Source organism: Zalophus californianus, chromosome 7, assembly GCF_009762305.2.
Source record: "Zalophus californianus isolate mZalCal1 chromosome 7, mZalCal1.pri.v2, whole genome shotgun sequence".
Classification (NCBI taxonomy): Eukaryota; Metazoa; Chordata; class Mammalia; order Carnivora; family Otariidae; genus Zalophus; species Zalophus californianus.
In genome coordinates, this window is record NC_045601.1 from 19,127,908 (window position 1) to 19,151,178 (window position 23,271).

Here is a 23,271-nt window from a genome sequence, read left to right on the forward strand (position 1 = left end):
GCCTATTGGTCTGAAAACTTCAGTATGCTGTGGGCATCAACCAATATTTTATTCACAGAGACTGCAAAGTGTCTATAAATCCAGGAAGTCAGTTACATGGAGGTCAAGGAAGGTTTATTCTTATCTACACATGGAAACTACTCCAGATAAAACTGTACTTTATGACACTATTATTAATATAGTCACTTACACCTAAGATGATAAATATACTTTCTTAATATAATAAAGAAGAACCACTATCTACTAAGTTTCAGACTCTGTGTCTTAAAAATGCAATTGTACTTAATCCTCATGGTAACTCTGAAAGGTAGTTATTATCCATATTTTACAAATTATAATTCTGAGGCTCAAAGAAGTGATTTTTCTCAAGATTACTACTGATTTCTCTCTTTTCCTTTGGATAAGGTAGTACTATGCTGCAGCCAGCCCTGAAGGATCCTTAATACTACAATAGCCCTATGAACTGGGGGGAGGGGGGGGAATCCTAAAACATTATTTCATAGTAACAAAAAGTTTAAAATTAAATTTTAAGGAATGGAAGTTACTTATATATAATCAAAAGATATTAGTTTGAAAGAATACAAGTCCTAGAGCAAGTAGTTCTCAATCCTGGCAGTGTATCAGAATTCCAGCTCTACTGCCAATTTACTAATCCCAAATTGCCTGAGAAGCAGCCTTTTTTGTTTTTTTGTTGTTGATGTGCCACAGGAACATCTGAGGCACAGTTGAGAATTAAGACATCTACTTTCAAGTCAGTTCATATGCCGGTTCCACCAGTACTTGCTGTGACCTGAGGAGGAGAATTATTATACCTCTCCACTTTCTTGTCTATAAAATACAGATACTTATCTAGTCTAGCTTGCAGAGCTGTGGTGAGAATTAAAACTATTGAGAGTGTACTCCCCAAATGGTACCCATTCATTATCATTATTTAACTAGTATATTCATTACTTTAACAAGAACTAAAGATACCTATTAGTGGACATATCATAATGTAAGAAAATAACTGACTATATTAGATCACTAAACAGCATGTCATAGATGCAAATACTCATATCCTTTCATATTTGTGTAATGATTCCTACTGCTTGCATATATGGTTCTTCCTAATATTGTTATTACTTAGAGTTAACAGTTTTATTAAACAATAGTCAAACACTGTAACAAAGATCTGCTTTGTAAATTATTCCTATTGTTGGCTACGTACAAAATGAAGAAAACCCAGAAGAAAATGTTATATACTGAACAATTCTGCAAAGATATTTATTAAAGAAATATTATTATGATGCCTACTCCTTTGCATTAATCAACTGTAAGAAAAAGCCAAATCCTAAGGCTCCACTGAGTATTTCTTGGCGTCAACACATTTTGCCCTTTAATTCTGAACACCAAAGTACTCTTTTAAAAATGGTGCTACCTTCCTATCAGAGATACTTTTAGTCTCCATTTTTTTACTGCTTGCCCATCAAGAGCTAGGGTATCTACCTAATCTTACGAGTCAACTTTGTCTCTGGAATAAACCAATTAATTTATATGGCCCATGACACAGGCCACATACCTCCTGCAAAACTACTTATGGCTTTTGTCCAGAAAAGGACCATCAGAACTCCTGAATAAGAGCTACAGAAAACAAGGCTAAAACAGGTTCAGAGCAAAGTCTCTGAATGCAAATCTTTGAATTTATACATCCTCTAAGCAACAGGGAGAAAAATATTTAAGGAAAAAAATAATATCATGAAATTAGCAATTACTGAATAATAATCAGGAAGAGATATGTGGGACAGATAAGCAGAAACAAAGACCAAAACCAGTTAAACCTTTTATAATATTGTATCATCAAATTCAAATTTAAAATAAACATTCATCCAATTGTCTAAATGGTGTTTTTTGTTTTGTTTTTGGAAAGGGAGGAAGAAAGGAGGAATTAGAAAGCCTTTAAGTACATCAACATCATCATAGTAGTTAAGATTTATTAAACACTTAATATGTAGCAAGTACCATATATATATATTAGCTTACAAGAGTATCTCTTCTATAGGCTCTGTTGTTTACAAAAGAGGAAACTATGGTACAACAAGGCTAAATAACTTGCCCAAAGCCATTCAGCTAGTTAGTGAAGCTGGGTTTGAACCCAGGCTGTCTAACTCCAGTACACACACACATACCAGACCAAGACTTACTGCACAAAAAAGAGTCCATTTTCACATGTTGGAAGAGGACTTTACGGATGCCTGGGTGCCTCAGTCGGTTAAGCATGTCTTTGGCTCAGGTCATGATCCCAGGATCCTGGGATCGAGTCCTGCATCGGGGTTCTTGCTAAACAGGGAGCCTCCTTCTCCATCTGCGTGCTCTGCCCCTGCTCTCCCTGCTTGTGCTCGGTCACTCACTCTGGCAAATAAATAAATAAAATCTTAAAAAAAAAAGGGGGGGGGGACTTTATCTCCATTTTGACCCGAATTTGTACTTTCTAACTGGTTAAGTTCTTCTTTCCAGCTTATCTTTTAACTCAGGAAAAGAGCCCAGTGGGCAAAGCATATTGTAATGGACCAACTACCCATCAAGCAATCGGAACTGCTCCAACACCAGCAAGCCCTCACATGACTGACCCCAAAACAATGATCAACCTGACCTTTACTGCCCACCTGTATGTACCCACTGGTCTCTGTCGCAAATTTTCCTTATATAAACACAGAATTATTTTCAGCACATTGAAGACAGTCTTTGAGATGTTAGTCGGCTGTCTTCTGGGTGTTGGCCTCACTGAAATAAATTATTTTCTTATTTCACCACCACTGGTCTCCCTGCTTTGATGTTGTCAGCAGTCTTTGTGGGACCCCCACAGCCAGGTCCTCTTGCACCCATAGGCCTTGGTTATAATGTAAATGTCACTTCCTGACTTGCTTTAAGTCATTTTACAACCAGAGAATGAACTTACAGAAGAACGTTTATAATATTTTGCATCTGAGTACGAAATAAACTCAGAGTGGTCTAAAACTCTTAAAACTATACCAAATGCAACTTTTAGTTGTCTATTAGCAAATAGACATTGTGAAACCAGTTGGGCACAAGCAATACACCAATCAAAAAAATTTTTTCTAGACTCATCTTTCGTGTTAGTTCATGGTAATAAATATCTATTAATTTTAATAATAGAGCACTACAGCTCAGCAGAATAAGCAAAAAGCTGAGTTCTGTATTCTGATTATAGTTGAAATTTTGAGACTGCCTTGTTACAAATATTTTCATGTAAAATGGACAGCCTACAAACATTTTAGAGACTTCAGCTATGTGAGAGGAACCGTTCTTAGCAAAGTTAAACAAGATATTAAAATGAGTAAATGACCCTATCCCCCAAAAGCCCACAGAATCAAAGACTGTGTTAATAGAATTAAGGACAAAAATCACATGATCATCTCAATGGACATAGGAAAATCCAACCCCCTTCCATGATAAAACACTCAATGAAAAGGGAGCTTCTTCAACCTGACAAAGGGCATGTATGAAACACCTACAGTTCACATCATACTTAATGCTGGAAGACTGAAATTAGTATTCTCCTGTTAAACTCAGGAAAGAGACAGGATGTCCACTCTCACCATTTCTATTCAACATATACAGGATATTCTGGCTGGGGGAAACAGGCAAGCAAAAGAAATACAAGTGTCCAAACTGAAAAGGAAGAAGTAAAGTAAAACTATTCTATATTCATAGATGACATGATCTTGTATATGGAAAATTCTAAGGAACCCATTAAAAAATACCTATTTGAACAAATAAGTAAGTTTAGCAAGGTTGCACAACACAAGATCAATACGCAAAAATCAACCGTACTTCTATACACTGGCAACAAACAATCTGAAAAAGTTAAGAAAGCAATTCCATTTACAATATCACAAAGAATAAAATACTTAGGAACAAATTTATCCAACAAAATGCAAGACTTGTACACTGAAAACTACAAAGTATTGTTGAAACAAGATCTAAGTAAGTGGGAAGACATCCCATATTCATGGAACAGAAGACTTAAAATTGTAAAGATGGCAATATTCATCAAACTGATCTACAAAATAAACACAATCTGTCAGAATCCCAGCTGTTTGTAGAAACTGACAAGCTGAGCCTAAAATGAGATTAAACGTAATACGGAAATGCAAGGGACCCAGAATAACCAAAACAATCTTTACAAAGAAGAACAAAGTTGGAAGAGTCACATTTCCCTAATTCCAAAACTTAATACAATATTACAGTAATCAAGACGGTGTGGTATAAGCATCATTACTGTCCAGCTCGATCAATAGAATGAACTGAGAATCCAGAAATAAACATTTATGATCAGTTGACTTTGGATGTCAAGGATGTCAAGAAAATTCAATATAGAGGGGTGCCTGGATGGTTCAGTCGGTTAAGTGTCTGCCTTCGGCTCAGGTCATGATCACGGAGTCCCAGGATTGAGCTCCGCTTCGGGCTCCCTGCTCAGTGGGCAGTCTGATTCTTCCTCTGCCCCTCACCCCGCTCTTGTGCGTGCGCGCGTTCTCTCTCAAATATATAAGTAAAATCTTTAAAGAAAAAAAAAGAAAAAAATCAATAGAAAAAGAACAGTCTTTTCAACAAATGGTCTTGGGATAACTGGGTATCTACATGAGAAAGAATGAATTTGGACCCCTATCTCACACTATATAAAAAATATGAGCTCAAAATAGAGACCTAAATTCAAGAGTTAAAACAATAAAACTCTTAGAAGAAAACATACATCTTTGTGACCTCAGATAAGGTTGTGGCTTCTCAGATATAACCCCAAAAGCATAAGTCACAAAAGAAAAAAATAGATAAATTGAACTTCATTAACATTAAAAGCATTTTGTGTTTCAAAGGACATCATCAAGAAAGTAAAAAAAACAGTCACAGAATAGGAGAAAATATTTGTAAATCATTTATCTAACAAGGATTTAATATCCAGAATATATAAAGGGCTTTTACAACTGAATAACAAAAAAAAAAATCCAATTTAAAAATGGAGAAAGGATATGAATAGACATTTCTCAAAAGAAGATACACAAATAGCCAAAATATACATGAAAAGATGCTCAACATCATTAGTCACTAGGGAAATGCAAATCAAAGCCACAGTGAAATACCACTTAACCTCCTCTAGTATGATTATAAAAGACAATACAAGAGTTTATAAGGATGTGGAGAGATGAGAAGTCTCAATTAGTTAGTATAACTGTAAAGTGATGCAACTACTTTGGAAAATAATTGGCAATTCCTCTAGGTTAAACACAGAATTTTTAGGACTCAGCAATTCCACTCCCAGGAATATAAACAAAAGAAATGAAAATATACATACACACAAAACTTCTACACAAATGCTCAAAGCATTATTCCTAATAGCCAAAAAAGAGGAAAATCCAAATGTCTAGCAACTGACTATTGGATAAATAATACGCGGTGTATTTATATAATGAAATATTCAACCATAAAAAGAAAAGAACAACTAATACATGCTATAATATGGATAAACCTTAAGGACATTATGCTAAGTAAAAGGAGCCAATCATAAGACTATATATTATATGATTCCATTTATAAATGAAATGTCCACAGTAAATGAATCCACAGAAATAGAAAGTAAATAAATGGTTGTGAAAGACTGGGTGGAGAGGGTAAGGCACAGTAACTGCTAAATAGGTATGGGGTTTCTTACTGGGGTAAAGAAAATGTTTGGAAGTTAAGAAATGCTGACAACTGCATAACTCAATGGACATAATGAAAAGCCCTGAACCATACACTTCAAAAGAGTAAATTTTATGGTATATAAAAGTATCTCAATAAAATTGTTATTAAAAAAAGAAGAATCGGCTTGTATGAATGATAAATAATGCAAATAGGCAAAAATGACTGAATTTAAGGTCAAAAATGATTACAATTGTTAATGAAACAAATTAAAACATTATTTTTTTAAAGGTTTTATTATTTTTAAGATTTTATTTATTTATTTGACAGAGAGAGAGACAGCGGGAGAGGGAACACAAGCAGGGGGAGTGGGAGAGGGAGAAGCAGACTTCCCACTGAGCAGGGAGTCCCATGCGGGGCTCGATCCCAGGACCCTGGGATCATGACCGGAGCCGAAGGCAAACACTTAACGACTGAGCCACCCAGGCGCCCTAAAACATTATATTCTTAAATATAGCTTTAAAAATCCCTTTTATCTAGGATTTAAAATATGTCACAAGCAATGAATGTTGAATTTAACTATTTAGCAACTTAACTGAAATGCAGCATAGTAAGAGGTAAAAAAAAAAAAATCACACTAGTTTAGCATTTTTGCAATTAAGCTCCTTATTTCCTTCTGTCTTGCACTCAATTTTTAAATATTTTTATTCCATTCAAGATTTAAACACAGGAAGTATTTAACAGAGGAGACATAACAGAGAAGACCCTTTATAAGCTTTTAAAATCCCATTAATCTATAAGCTCAGCCTATTCATTTTACCTTCCAATCATTTATTAGGCTGGTGTTACAATCACAGCAATAGTTCCTCTGTTTATTCTGCCTTCTGGGATTTCTACCGTATTGTCAGCAAAGTAGAATTAAAAAACCGTCAAAGAAGCAGGCAATGGGACCCCAGCCTGTGGCAAGTTCTGAGAGTACAGCTTCTAGGCAAGTTTTCACTGCTCTCAAAACCACTGTGTATTGTGCGCATATTTTGGCAACCTCTACTTTTATGAAGAATGAGATAATATCAAGAAAATATATATTTAGTAAATTATTAAGATTTTTTTAAAGTTTTTTTTTTAAAGATTTTATTTATTTATTTATTTGCCAGAGAGAGAGAGAGAGAGAGAGAGAGCACAAGCAGGGGGAGCAGGAGGCAGAGGGAGAAACAGGCCTCCTGCTGAGCAGGGAGCCTGATGTGGGACTCAAACCCAGGACCCTGGGATCATGACCTAAGCCGAAGGCAGACGCTTAACCGACTGAGCCACCCAGGCGTCCCAATTATTAAGATTTTTAAAGATTATATATCTTCTCAGAGAATCTGTTCATCAATTCTTGTCAACGAAAAAAAGGGCAAAGAAAGTATTGACATTATTCCAACATATACAGCAGTGACACATTCAATTTTCCAAACTAGGAATGGAAGACTGGAATACATATAAAATGGAAAGCAACCAGAGAACTTTAATACCCTGTGCAGTTTCTGAAAATACATTTATATTCTGCAAAGTTTAAAGATGAGGATACAGATAATTGAACTTTTCATGAACTCCGAAGTGACTAATAAATTATCCTACAGTATTATACATTCAATTATATATTATGTGAAAGTAACTTTCATTGAACATATATTCTGCTAACAAACCAAGAACAACTTTGAAGGATAAACTGTTCCTCCTGATTAAATTATCCATTATAAACCCTGATGATTTCCACTAACTCCTGTTACCATTTATTTTAGTGCATTCTTATACTTTTAGCAAACAGAGTAATTCACATCTCTAGTAAGCCTTCAAGGTGCGGCTACTCTCAAATGGCTTAATACTCGGAATAAAAGCTCAGTGGACGATTTTCATTGTTAATGGCTTCAGTCTTGAAGAAACTTAACCATAATGTGATTATTTTCAATAATAAAGTTAAAATCTAAACACCACCATAATGTGGTCAAAGAATATTGATGAAAGCATTCTAAAAATGAAAAGGAGGAGCTTTAGCATCAGACCAACTCCATCATTTAGTGTGAACATAAACAACAATCATTAAGCAGCTGAGAGATTTCATTTGTTATTCCACATTATGAGAAATAAGTGAGTCAATAAATAAAAGCAGTACATTATACATTTATCCTACTCAAAAAAATGGAAATATTTCAAATGATCTGTGATAAATAAGACCACCTATGTGTGCTGCAGCTTTCTCATCTGGAAATGCCTCACCTGCCTCCTCCAGCTGACCCATGTGACAACACCTACCTGCAACACTTCAGAGGTTGACGACTCCAGGGGGACCCAGTCATGAAGGAAAAGCGGGGAATCCTTACACTTTAGTGAATTTTACCTCCAAGAGCTCCACCAGGCTCCCAAAGCAAATATCTGAGAAAAATTCCCACCTGCTTCCAGCAATGGGTGGGGAAAAGCAACGATTTTTAAATATACCAGAGCATTCTGTTCTTAACAAAATCTTCCCTCAGGAGCAACTAACAGGAGCCTATACAGCTGGGGGTTTATCAGAGCAGAACTGACGTGGCGGAAGGGAAATACCCAACTCCAACCCACTCTAGCCATCCTAACTCACCTAGGGGAGGGGGGAGAGGGGTGACTAAGAACTTGTGAAGTTCACAGTTCAGAAGCGCAGGCTCACTAAAAGACTTAGACCTAATCACAGGACAACAGAATGCTTCTCCTCCCCTCACATCTTACCACCAAAAATCAATCTAGATACAAACCTTGCACTGTTCACAAAAAATTAACTCAAAATGCATCACAGACCTAAATGTGAAATGCAAAACTATAAAACTCCTAGAAGATAACATAGAAGAAAATTTAGATGACCCTGGGTATGACAATGACTTTTTAGGTACAACACCAAAAGCACCATCCATGAAAAAAAAAAATGATAAACTGGAGTTCCTCAAAATTAAAGCCTTGTGCTCTGTAAAACACAAGATCAAGAGAATGACAACACAGGCCATAGACTTGGAGAAAATATTTATAAAACACACCTGATAGAAGACTGATATCCAAAATATACAAGGAACTCTTAAAACTCAACAAGAAAATGAACAACCCAATTAAAAAAATGGGCCAAAAGCGTTAATAGACACCTCATCAAACACATACAGATAGCAAACAAGTATATGAAAAGATGCTCTCTATCATATGTCACCAGAGAAATGCAAACTAAAACAAGGAGTTACTGCTACAAACTTACTAAAATAGCCAAAATTCAGAACTGACAACATCAAATGCTGATAAAAATGTAGATCAACAGAACTCCTGTTCACTGCTGGTGAGAATGCAAAATGGTACAGCTACTTTGGATGACAGTTTGGTAGTTTCTTATAAAACTAAACATACTCTTATCATACATACAATCTAGTAATCGCACTTGTTGGTATTTACCTAAAGGAGCTGAAAGCTTATATCCACACAAAAACCCGCACAGGGTTATTTATAGCTGCTTCACTCATAATTGCCAAAACTTGGAAGGAACCAATTTGCCCTTCAGTAGGTGAATGGATAACTAAACTGTAGTACATCCAGGCAATGGAACGTTATTCAGCACTGAAAAGAAATGTACTATCAACCATGAAAAGACAGAGAGTTAAAGTTAGTAAGTGAAAGAAGTGAATGTGAAAGGGCTACGAACTATATGATTCCAACTACAGAGACATTCTGGAAAAGGTGAAATTCTGGAGACAATAAAAAGATCATTGGTTACCAGGAGTTGGGGGCTGGGGGACAGGAAGAGATGAATAGGTGGAGCACAGAGGATTTTTAGGCAATGAAACTATATTATATGATACTGTAATGGTGGATACATGTCATATATTTGCCAAAACCCGTAGTACATTTAACAGCAAGAGTGAACCCTAATCTATGGACTTTGGATGAAAATGTGTCTGTGCAGGTTCATCAATTATAACAAATGTCCCACTCCGATGGGGGACGTTGATAATGGAGGGGTTAGGCTGAGTGCAGACAGAGAAATGTTGGAAATCTCTGTACCTTCTGCTGAGCCCAAACACTGCTCAAAAAATAGTCTATTTTAAAAATTACTATATTAATAAATGAAGTTAGCCACATCCTCATGATTATAAGGATGGACATAAATTATACTGCTGACTCACAATTTTAACATTCTGCTAGTCTGCTATTTAAGCAAAACTACAATGTGTACTATTTCTGCAGTAAAAATTTAATAAAATGCTAAAAATAACTGAAAAATGCATAGATCAACATTTAAAACTTCCTAATGCAACATAACTTTTTACAATAAATTTCCAATGGTATGTGAAAAATTATGTCAGCTGCTTTATTTTCATGTGAATGAAAGGAATATCAAAACAAAAAAGTAACTGCAGCATCTAGACTTATAGTATTCACTGGGTTAAAATAGGCCTCTAGTTACCTCTTCCACTATTATTTTGAGTAAGAATTTTTTATCATTGGTAAACAAATTAGAGTTGCTGAAAAATATTCAATTCTTATTATTCCCTGTTTTGGAGTTAGGACTGTCTCTAAAGGGGTCAAAATGAGTTATATTTATTATCACAGGCAATTATTTAGAATAGCTTTTGATATATAAATATATTTTGAAATGAACCATTTGCTCAGTCTACAAGAAATACAGGCATAAAGAGTAGTCTGGGTTAGAGAAACAAGAAAGAATGTACATTCTGACATATCAGGTAAAAACAATGTTTTATCCCAGCATCCATTCTCAGATGCTTAATGGCTAAGTTCTTTTCTCAAGTATGGCAAAGTGAATTTTAAAAGAAAAATATAACCCATTATGAAAAATACAGTACAGAAACTGAATAGATGGAAAAGTCTGCTCCAACACTTCTCCTTTTCAAAAGACAAAAAGAAAAAAAAATACACAAAGGGAAAGCAATTTAGCAGGAAGTACTGCAATAGCTGATGCCACTAGATTTATCGTCACCTCTGGCGGAGTACTGCTGTGAAAAAGCAGAGGTACTGCTATTACAAGAAAAGATTATGTACTTTCAAGAAAGGGTAGGATTAATCACTTTTCAATAGACAATCTCACCAAGAAAACTTCAAAAATTCTAGATAGCACTTACTGAAAGGGAAACAAAACTTAAACTAGGGATATATAAAAATCCCTATTTTAAAATTTAAAAATACTCATTATTTAAACAGTAACTACCATATAATTTCTAAGACTATATATTTTACAAATAACATGTGCTAAGCAAATCTTAATTTTCAAATGAAGAATTATAAAACCAAAAATATTAGCTATTTTTAGTTAAAACCCTTTATATTTTCCATTTTAAGGGAATCGAAGTTACTCCAGAACAGCATTCATTTTTATTATTATTTATCTCTTTAAAGTAGGCTCCACACCCAATGTGGGGCTTGAACTCACAACTCTGAGATCAAGAGTCATATGCTCTACGGACTGAGCCAGCCAGCAGCCCCTCAACATTCATTTTTAAATCACAGCACCAGTAAAGAAATATGTTCAGCATGCCTTCATTTATTCGTCTTATGTAACAACTTCCAAAAGGATTAACACCAGTTAGAGAAATGGAATCATGTAGAAATTAGCCTTATTTACTGAATAAAATATCTATACTTATTGCTACTTGAAAATGATGCAGTGAGCAACTAAAACGTTTTCAAAAAGCAGATCTAATTTCAGTTTCCAATTAAAGTATCAAACATTTTTCCCAAGGGACATGCAATATATCCAACTCTAAAGAAGGTAACCATGCACCTGAATTTGCTTCTAGGACCTTTATGAGTTTTCTTTTCAATACATAATTTTTCAGGTTGGTTCCTTCCACAAATGAAAACTGTTTTTAATCAAAATTTGCAGACTACTACAAAATTGCAATATTTTAGTAAAATGCTTACATTCACTTTTATCTTTAAAAGTTCTCTATGTGCGTCTACATGGCTCAGTTAAGCGTCTGCCTTGGGCTCAGGTCATGATCCCAGGGTCCTGAGATCGAGAGCCCCACATTGGGCTCCTGGGTTGGCAGGAAGCCTGCTTCTCCCTCTCCCTCTGCCCTTCCCCTCCGGCTTGTGCGCTCTCTCTCTCTCAAACAAATAAAATATTTAAAAAAATAAAAGTACCCATCTAAATGTATCTATGTTTCTACATAATATTAATGAAAATATTAAAAGCTACAAATGCAAACAGTTTTAAGTAAAATTAGGTAGTAAAGGTCTCAAGCAAGCTGAATACTTCATTAATAGAACTGATTACTGAACTGCCCCCAAAGATACCTAATTAAGTATCTTCATTATATTAATCCCCACCCAAAAAAAGCCTCTTTCATAGGCATACAGAAGTACTATATATCATTAAGAATTACTAAATTTTTTCTTAAACCATTTTCTACTTATGACTAAAAGGTTAAATTTAAACTGATAAGTGTCACAAATTATACTTGCATTAACTATAGAAATGCCTGTAGTAGTTCCTTCCTGAGCATTCCTCGCCATTTAAAAGCAAGGCAGCTGATGATTTAAAACAGGGATTGGCAAATGTTAGCTTGTGGGCCAAATCCAGTCCACTGACTATTTTTATAAATAAGGTTTTATTAAAACACATCTAGACTCCTTTCTTCACATATTGTCTATGGATACTTTTGTGCCACACGGGCAGAGTTGAGTAGTTGTGTCAGAAACTAAAAAGCTAATATAATGACAATCTAGCCCTTTACAGAAGTTTGCTGACTCCTGAACTAAGAATCTAGATCTTCATTAAGATTTAGAGCACACACACATCCCCATCTTCTATATCATATTTAGTAGAGAACCTATTAAGTTGATCATTTAAGAATCTGTGTTCCTGGGGCGCCGGGTGGCTCAGTCTGTTGAGCAGCTGATCTCTGGTGGTGATCTCAGGGGTCCTGAGATCAAGCCTCCTGTGGGGCTCCATGCTCAGCGGGGAGTCTGCTTCAGGATTCTCTCTCCCTCTGCCCCTCCTCCCCGCTCTAGAATAGATAAATCTTAAAAAAAAACAAAAAACTGTGTTCCTTCTGTTGTGATTTTAGAATTGTATACCAACTACTGTCCCGTTTCTGGACTCTTGATAAAACAAAGGATACTGGTTAATTCTGTTTTGCATTTCTTTAAACTCCACTGCATCTTCTCATATGTGGTAATGTTTCTGACAGTTTGTATTAAAAGAAAATACCACTCAATATTATAGCTATAATTTCAAAAAGGTCTAAATTTAGCTATTTAAAAATGTCTACATATTACTCATAAAGAAGGGTAATGTGGAAATTTAGATTTTAAATGCTGAATTAAGAAAAAGATGGCTACATGGGTGGAACTGGGGATGGAATTAAATCAAATATATAATCACAAAGACAAAGGCATTAAGCTATAAAGAGAAGAATTATTTTAACAGGGACAAAAATATTCTAGATTGAAGGAATCGCTAAACACATGGCCCTTTGTGGAACAGTAAGTAGTAAGAAGTAAACTGTGTCAACAGTTCTTTCCCCTACTTACCTTCTACAGCCAAGAAAGAAAAAAGTTATGCAGTAAACAAAACTAGTGTCCAAAATTTCTTTAAAATGAAACAGGAGAGTAAGAGCTTAAAGCAACTGGGATTACTAAATCCAAAAGTGGGTAACTACTAAGTATTTAAATTCTTCAAAAATGTTAAAAGTTATAACATTAATATATGGAAGATAAGTTGTTTATCTTTATTGTTGCAAATAAAAATTAGAAATAGGTTCAAATTAAAGTGTAAGAATTATATTACAAACATAACCATCTTTATAGGAAGAAGTCTGAGTAATTAAATCAGAAGGTACTGCTTAGAATGATTTAGGTCATATGTGACTAAGGTAAGAGAGATGTATCAAGTACCTTTTGGTAGTCCTTCATGAAATCTTGGCTTATTTCATACAAATCAAGGCCATAATCACCTTGTTTTACTTCCCACGAAGTTTTGTAGTACTTTATTATGATTAAAATCTATATTAATAAAAGGCATTCAAACATAAAAAGTGGTACATAGTAAAATGCCCTTTTCCATGTATCACTGTTCAATTCTCAACAGATCTGCTTAGGTCAAACCAAAAACATTTCATTATCTGTAATCCCAAGATACTGTACACCTTCTGATGATGACAATATGCCATATCACTGCAGGAAATTCTCATTTAAACATTACAAAACAAACAATATTGATATTATTAATTTTCTTTATAATGTGTCACTTCCAATGCATGAAATTAAAGCCAAACAAAAACAACCAAAGCTTACCTTTTATTTAGTGATACTCACCCCTACGGTCCAATTATTTACACATGTTACTAGTTACTACTACTCCAAGTTACTAAACAATACCAAATTTAGCACTCAAATTACATACCAGCAATTCAACAGTCTATTAAATCTCTTATATAAAAATAAAATCATGTGATTAGGAACTGTGAAAATAAGTAATGGGAAACCTCCCTAAAATAGGAGTCGGGAGGTTTTGGCAGGGGAGTTCTCATGCCCTACCACTTGTGGTTAGTTGCAGAGCTAACAGGAAGAGATGGACTTGACCATGCAGTGGATATTACTCTCTTACTCCAGCCAGAGGAGGAGACACTTTCCTCATCGCCCCGCCCCCCAGGCAACAGCTCCACCAATGAGAAGCCACCACACTTTGAACTCCCCGTTTACTCCAATGGACTGGTACTTCCTAACTGCCTTCCCAACTTACCCCTTTTCTCCTAAAAAAGGGTTCCTGTCCTTTGTTCCCTGCACTTGCCTACAATTTTTCAGCAGCTGGTTTGTTCCAGGTTGCAATTCTCCTTTTATTTTCTAATAAACCCATCTGTTACTGGTAAAAAAAAAACTGACAGTTTTACTGTTAAGGTTAACACAACCCAGTATTAATTTTATGTAATTCCATTTTAATTTTATATCCTTACTATTTACACCTAAGACAGGAAAGTAAGCAAGCTTGGTTAACAGTATTTTTAAAATACCCACGTTTCTTATGTCATAACGAGACCTTATCTGTTATACAATAAAAATGCAATAACCTAGTATCTTAAGTATTCAACGTGAGTTGTGTTTCAACAATGAAAAAAAGTGCATGTTTTTCATATGTTCTTTCCTGCTCCTTTTGTAAACAAAGGTTTACATTTGTGCACCTTCTGACTTGGATTTTGAATGCAGTCAATGGATACAAAGTAAGGGCCCCACAATGGGATGGAGTCCAATACTTTATCCTCTTTAACAGGTACTCAGAACAAACAATCAGAAGAGGGCTCTACACAGAAATGGTTCAGAGCATTCCCAAATCCTCCACAGAAAAATAAATTCTAAGATCCCAGAGCTGGAAAGACTCCAGATATCACACATCCCAATTTCCCCATTTTACAGGAAAGGAGACTGAAGCCCAGACTAAATTTTAGCTGGCTTAACCAAAATTAGTCTGAAGACTAGAACACAAATCTTCTAAAGATAAAGTCATCCCTCAAAAATTCCTTTACCTTTTCCCTTCAGGATGGCAAAGTCAGGTTATGATTTTAAAAGTAAATGATACTTAAAAGCAAATGGAAAACAATACCAAACAAATAAAAACCCATCTACTTAAGGCAGAAAGGCTTACTAAGCAGACTTGATTCCCTACAAATTTTCAATCCCATTCAGATTCTATCATACCTTGTTTCCCTCAAAAAGAAATTCACTGCAAAGTAATTGCTTCCAGGCAGGAATCGTTTCTGGTTGTTTCTAAAGTAAAAGTGCCTATTCCTCCTGCTGCAGTAGTTCATGCTGAGAATCACAACCTACTGCTGACACAGTACTCATTCTTCCTTTTATACAAAGTCCTCTTTAATAAAGAGCTAAGAGTTGAGAAGTAAAAGTATTTCAAAGTCCTGTTTCTCCTCTGGAGCTAGAATTCCAAATGACTAGAATTCTTCCATGGACAAAAAGGATGGGAGGGGAGAAGAGGAGATAAAAATCTGGCTTAATTCTAGCTAAATTTCACCTTTAACTGTTTCACTTTTATTCAAATCTGAATAAAAATCAGATTTCTAAATTTTTCCAATACTGTAATTGTTTTACAAAATACAATGAGCAGCAAGTCAAACATTCTAATGCTATCTTACAAGTGCAAAAATCACTAAACATTTATTGCCTACTATGCGCAAAAAACTTTCACATATATTATCCTATTACATCTCAATAGCAATTTTGCAACCTTGTGATTGAGAACAGAGCCATTTCAATGACTCTTAAAGAAAAAAGAAAAATACTTTTTCAAGATTTTTCTAAAAGACTGCATTACCTACAAAAATAAATGAAATTAAGGCCTTCTTAAATAGTGCCTGGTACCTCGTGGCCTCCCAACAAGTATTTGCTGAAATAAAGTAATGAAGGACCTGAATATTAAAACTACAGGAAAACTTTCATAATATCATATATTGAATATTCACCAAAACAGTCTCTGCATGGCCTTAAAAGCTAGACATATGCATTATTGCATTTAATCCTGATGCTAACCTCATGACCTCAGTAGGATTATTAGCCTATTTAATTGGTGAACAACTTGGGCTAAGTCCAGGAACACCTGGAACTGTGTGAGGCTAAGCTGCCATATTGACAGCAGGGGCAATCCTGGCATTTATCAGGGAGAAGCCAGGGATATTAAATGTGCTGCAATGTGCTGAACAAACCCACAGAATTATCTAGTCCAAAATGCTACCACTATTGAGAGACACTGATCAAGAATAAATAGATAATTACAATGATTCCTCACCAAATAACACTCAGATAACTCAGGTTAACATTCAAAGTTCTCCACCAACTGGCTCCTATTTCTGTCTCCAACACAGTTAGGATCACTACTCCAAACTCTCTCTTTAGTACTCCTCTGAACTATCCTAATTCGCTTCTCTACTGTTGCCCATGCTGCTTGCCTAGAATAATTTTCCCAGTCCCTCTTCTCTGTTACTCTATGTGATCTCTATCTACTAATGTGTCATCAAATGAAATGACTTTACTTGCAATGTGACATTTAAGAATGTCAGTAGAGTCCTAAATAATACTCTAAATTCAATTGTTTCACTAAGTTTAGTCCTTTAGTTAGGAATGGAAACTTTCTGAAGAATCACATTCACCATTTCTTTTGAATACTCACCTAGAACAATATATAGCCACTTGAAATTACAGAATTATTTCTTGAAGAAATCATCTAATATAGCATCTTCATTTTGAAAGAAAAAAAAAAACACTGAAAGACACCTAATTCCTTAGTAGCAAGAAAAGAACTAGAATTCAGGCCACAGTTTATAATCTAATGTTAGCACTTAATAAGTGTTGGTTAAATGAACTCCTACATACAAAAATCAACTTGTGAGCCTGCATTCAGCAACATTACACTGCAGTTTAAAAGACAATCCATGCCTTAAAATAAATAAAAATAGGCAATCCAAGCCTTCTCAGAGACTGCCTAATTTACTCTATCTTTCACAAGTTAAGACAATAAATGAGGTTTTTAAATAATGTTGATAATTATAACACTCAATTTTTTTTTTAATTCAATAAATTTGAAGTTTCATTTTTCTGCTTAGTCCTTGAAATAGTCACACACAAAATGACTTCATTGTATCTAGACAAAAATACATTACAAAGATCAGTGTAGTCCATGGTTACAGTAATTCAAAATTATACTAATAAACCAGAAGTCTAGATAAGGACAACAAAAACATTACTAGAAATGCCTTCATTCTTCAGCTAAAAACTTTTTTTCCCTTTCTAGATATTGATATGAAAACAGATAATTAGATATTTTATCCCAATAATTTTCAACCCTGGATTAATCATAAGAATCAAATTACACCTATTTCTACATGACAAAAAGAAGAGAATTAAGATAATTAAATCACATCACTGCTATATGACTTACTATATAAAATTGTTTTCCTGCTTCCCATCAATAAATACATTCCAACCTCACATTCTTTCCAGAAGCCAAGAAGATTGAACATAAAGCATTTTTATAGTATCATTCACTTGCTATACATTAATGCAGGAAACATTAAATTTATCTTGCCTCATTACTGGTTAGAAGATTATTTAAAAAATCAGATTTTCACTAATTCTTGTCTGCAAACATTAGCTATCAGATGTAACTTTCTCATCTAGTTTTTTTAATACCTCAAAGTAAATTTAATATAGTCTAACATTCAGGAAGACATTCTATTAGTCGGATTAGACATGTAATGCAAATTCTAACAGCCCAATCCTACTTCTGAAAACATCTTTCTGCTCCACGATCAAAGGAAAGAAAACACCTTATCTACAAGTATATTTCTGCTCCAAAGACACTTTTTTAGGCTATAAGAGCCTAATATGAGAAGAAAATAAAGAAAAATAAAGAAAAGGACTGAAAGAAACCAACTGAAATAGCAAAAAATATAAAAGAGCAAGAGCAACAGAATAGACCTGTAATAAGTCTGCATGTTAAGCCAATATAGAGCTTTGAAGTTAGAAATTATTAATTTTAACTTAGCTTTGAAAATAACAAAACAGAAAAACATAGATCTTAAATTACATACGTGGAAATTAAATAAAAATACAAAGGTCTTAGTCATTTTCTAGAAATCAAAGCTGCAATAAGTAAAGCTCATTAGCTTATCTGATACCTAAACCTAACAGAAGAAATGACTAGCTGGTATTACTGGTAGGCAAACCAATTTATCACTCTGGAATGTTCACACAAATCTCATTAAAAAGCAGAAACATGTTTGGTAAACAGTTTTCCTGACTTCATTCTAAATACAGTAAGAGAGATTCTAAAATTAAAAAAAAAAAATAGAGCATAACTGTAAACTATAATTACAGGTTCACTGTCATTTAGTGTTTAGCTATTAAAACATATAAGCTACACATAAGTAAGGTATGTACAAGTGAGAATTTTGGACACCCGATCCTTACTTTTATTTGGCAATTAGAATCAGGCCTATATTTTAACTCCTTTGTGTCAACTTGCTAATTACTCAAATGCATTAAGGATAACAGTCTGGTCTAAGAAAAATATTTGGTTTTATAAAATTGTACTTACTGGTGGTACTCACTCGTATTAAAAATACAAAGGGCAGACTTGCTGTTAAAAGAAAAAAGTTATACGCCATTGGAAAATTGAGAGTACACTGAGACAACAGTAAAAGTTGAACCCATTTAAAAGAAAAGCAAAATCTAAAAATAATTGAACTTTTTTTTCTTTTCTTTTAATCCAGTGATATTTTTTTTTGTTCAGAACAACAAAAAAAATCTGCTTTTAGTTCCAAACAGTCCATCTAGATCCAACAATGCACTATTCTTGTCACTACATAGAGTTTTGTTGAATACCTAGTACCCACACTGACAAAATTAAACTTTTGTCCCATCTTCATGAGACTAAAATAGGAACCCTAAACTAGAAGGTAATGATCACTGGGTTTAGGAATAAAAACAACTGAACACCTGCAGCCAAAAATCTTCTAGTCTCAAATATGTAGATATTTGGGCAAGAGCCCTTTAGACATACTCTTAGAAATTCACAGATTCAGAACTAGCCTGGTCAGATTTTACCATTTTAAAAGGAATGTGTGCACTACTGGTGTTTACACTGAATGTAGACTTCACTCAATACATATCAACGGCCCATCTGAAAAGTTTTATAAGTATTTTGAAAGATAACACACTAATCGTAAGTGAAACTTGAGGCATATCCTGATACCATATACAGCACTTTTTGAAATAAAGATTTTAAAAGATTATAAGGAAAATCAAGGTACGTGTTTAACTAAAATGCAGGTTTCCCCTCCCCTCTTCTCAGGAGCCAGATAAATCTAAAATGTGAGGGATAAAGTTCCTTCCTTCTCTTTATTTTTTTGACAATAGTAATTCTATTGTGATCATCTAGTGATTTTTTTTATTTACAAACACATTACTTTAATATGTAGAAGCAGATATCCTAAAGATGAACAAAGCATTTGCTTTTAAAAGTCTTATGTTTAAGTTTAAAAATAAATAAAAATAAAGTATTTTAGTTAAGTATGGTTAAATTTCATGATAAAAGCAAACAATTTTATTTCAAGCTCAATAGTATGAAAGTGAGAAGTAGTCTCCACTGTTCAAACTAAAAAACTGATCTTGAAAAATGAACAGGTATTTGGAAAAACTATGTTATGCTATGACAAAACTATTATAGTTCATGCACAGTCAGGAAAAATAATTCTCCTTATACTAATGCTTCAGAGAACAGCTAACTTAAGAGTTTTTACATATACATAACAAATGTAGGCTACAAAAGAGAAAACATCAAGAGAATATACTTATCCATCTGCATTATACTAACAAAATCGTTCTAAAACTTCTAGAACTATTAACCCTTCATAACTATTTATATAAAATTAATTTACAGGATCTGTCTTCTAATGTTTTTTGTCAGTGGGCAAGTCAGAAACAACCAAATCAAATTCAACCTCTAATTCATTAGAATGATAGGTCATAAATTCAATATCTACCAATGCACAATATTTTTAAAAAGCAATGAATGTGTATCCTATGCCAATTGCTTTTACACCTCATTCCAAACCACATTCCATTCAAAATACCCCTAGTATATACATAAGCTGACAGATTACCCCTTAGGACTTCTAGCTCCTTGCAAAGACAGTAGTTACTACAGCAAAACTTTAGAACTGTATGTGGATACATATTTAGCTACCATAAACCTAGAGATGAGAAACACCCCAGCAACATTTAGCATGAATAGACGCATAATCAAGAGAAAAGCCAACACCACATGATTTCACAATATATATACCTGATCACACCATTTCTTTGGAATTAAAACAGGAAAAGCAACTAATCAGCAGCACAGAAAGAATGGAGAAAATACAGTAAAAGTGGAAAAAAAAAAAAAAAGAAAACTTAAATGAAAGGATACAGCCTTAAAGCACCAGTCTGAGTTCCGACTGCCAGGATCTTCTGCACAGGATCAAAGGCCAAGGCTGAAGGTTGATAGGGAAATCCATGGCGAACAGTCTAGGGATGGTAAAATGACATCACAGCAACCAAGGCAGCAAGCGGAATTTAAAAACAGAAAAGTCAACAGAGGCATTAGAATCTAGAACCAATTATAAGTGATACAGAACACATACACACCCACTTACTGCCTTAAAAAAAAAAAAACCTACAAAATCTACATTAACAAAACTTATTCACAAAGAATCTGAAATCAAAAGTGTGTGTGTGTATACAGACACATATATATCTCCCAATGTTACACTTTAATATCTGTCTTTCCATAATACTGATATTCTATAGAAGAAAATTTCTTATTAACATTCTATACTATCATGTCTGAGACCAAAATACTAAAGTTTGCAGTAGTAAAAATTCTGTAAATTAATCTAAAAATGCAATTCATGCTTTATTTCAAGTGTGATAACTTTGTTACTTTATTTGGATGCTAAATGCCAAGTACTGCTAAAAAAAAAAAAAAAAAAAGCTGTCCTACAATTAGTTTTGTCAAGGATTCAGTAGGCAATTATCAAACATCTATCCCCAAATTTTGCAACTGTAACAGGATGAAAATAAGTACAACATATATTTTTGCATTTTCTATTAAACCCTTAAGTTTAGGGCATTACGACAAAAATATGTATTTAGACATTTTTAAGAAGCTGACAGATGAACACACGGTATTTTATGGCAGGTATCAATATCAAGACAAGTTTGTATTTCTCACTGAGCAGCCAGTGAATTAATTCGCTGCATCATTCTTTCCGAATTACAGACCGCTATAGGAATGGTGCCATTAATGGGCAAAAATCACAGTACCAACTTTTTAATCAAACGTAATGATAAAAAGGACCCTGTGATTTCGTATTTTAAGCTTCTTACCACATTTTAAGGGAAAGGTGATAAGCAAATATCCAGTTGAACAGGTTTGGCTTTTTGGTGAACAATATTCATTAGACACTGTTTCCAAAGGAAACTTCGAAGTTGGTGAATTACATTAAAATGTTTGAATATAAAGGCTCTAAGGTTTTTAAGAATACTAATTAAAGAATACTAATTAAGAATACGGTAAAATACGTTAGAAGCAACCTTGAAATGACTGCTGCATGTGAAAGGGGGGAAAAAAAAAACCAAAAGGAGTAAGATGATGTCAATCTCCAAAATAACCCACTAAGCAAACGTTTGCTTGAGGAGGAGCGAGCCCTTCATTCGAGCGAGATATAATTATTAGTGGCGTCTTATTCCCTCGCACTCCCATGAAAAGCCCGAGCCGCCCCCTAAAACGACCCCAATTTTCGCGGAGCTGCGCACTCCCTTCACCTTGCAGAGCTGAAAGTGCTCGGACTGGAGCGTTTCCTGGATCTCCGGCTCCCGGTTCCCAGCCGGGTGCTGCTGTTGCTGCTGCTGCTGCGAGGCCGAGGACGAGCCGGCGGTCAGGCCGTCCAGCACCTTCCTGATGTTGAATTTCCTCATGGTCTCGGCGGGGCTCCCCCGCAGCCCGCGAGCCGAGGCAAGGGGCGTACCCCGGCGCGGGAAACGAGCCCGGGCCGAGGGCAGCTTCCACCGAGGACACGGGGGAGTGGGACAGGGTGGGAGTGTGAGGGGAAGGAGGCAGCTGGGGAGAAGCACAAGATAATCCAAACAGGAAATACTGCGACGACGAGAGAGCAGCGGGCCACCAGAACCCCGGGCGGCGACCCCTCTTCTTCCGAGGCCGGCGCCGCTTCAGCCACCGCCGCCGCTGCCTCGCTCCGCGGCCCGGCGGCACAGCAGTGGCGGCGGCGCCCGGAGCCCGCACTGCCCAGCCTCACCTGGCCGCGGGCTGACTCTGCGCCGCGCCGCCGCCCCGGCTCGCCCCCGCCGCCGCCGCCGCCGCGTCCATGGCCCGCGGCCCCGCCGCTCCTCGCCCGCCCCGGCCCCGCAGTCCCTCGGCGCTTCCTCCCGCTCCTGCGCTGCCTCCTCCTCCTCCTCCCGGGGGTCGCTGGCCCTCCGTCCGCGGCCGCCGCTCGGCCTCCCCGCCGCTCAGCGCCGCTGCCCGCCAGGCATCGCACGCAGGGCGCCCGGGGCGGGTCCCCGCGCTCTCAGCCTCGCTCCTCTGCCGCTGGACCAGCCCGCCCTCGCTCCTTCAGAGCCCCCGCTGCCTTCCTCGGGCGCTGCCGCCGCCGCCTCCGCCGCCGCCGCCCAGGCTCCCGCCCCGCCGCTCCCTCTCGCCTGACAGGGCGCCTCGGCACACGACACCAACGCCCGCTCCGAGCAGCAGCGGTAGCCGCGGTTACAGCGCCGGCCGCGGCGGTGGCGGCAGCTGGGCCTCCGCGGAGCTGAGCTGCTGAGCATGCGCATGCGCCTCGCATTCCCCGCCCCCCCGCGTGCCCCCCTCCGCGGGAGTGGAGCTGGGGCTTAAATTACCCTCTGCGAAAATCCCAGACCATGGCTAAATTTCTTCCACCCCAGTCGCCAGGACAGAGTATGCAGCTGCTTCTCCGGCAGCTGAGATAGTAAAAATGTTCACTAACGAGCAGCAGGAAGTCTTTATTTTAAATT

General features: G+C 36.4%; 1 protein-coding gene across 5 annotated transcripts in view; it reads right to left on the reverse strand.

The window, feature by feature from the left end:
- The window catches only part of STXBP5 (syntaxin binding protein 5), a 178,905-nt gene extending 156,555 nt beyond the window's left edge, over window positions 1-22,350 (reverse strand). For all 5 annotated transcript variants that reach the window (XM_027603983.2, XM_027603979.2, XM_027603982.2 and 2 more), the window contains exons 1-2: window positions 22,051-22,350; window positions 20,654-20,751 (exon numbers count right to left, since the gene is read on the reverse strand). In XM_027603983.2, the coding sequence (XP_027459784.1) occupies window positions 20,654-20,751; window positions 22,051-22,203 (251 nt within the window). In that variant the 5' untranslated portion in view covers window positions 22,204-22,350. The remainder of the gene's footprint in view (window positions 1-20,653; window positions 20,752-22,050) is intronic.
- Window positions 22,351-23,271: the final 921 nt, after the last annotated feature.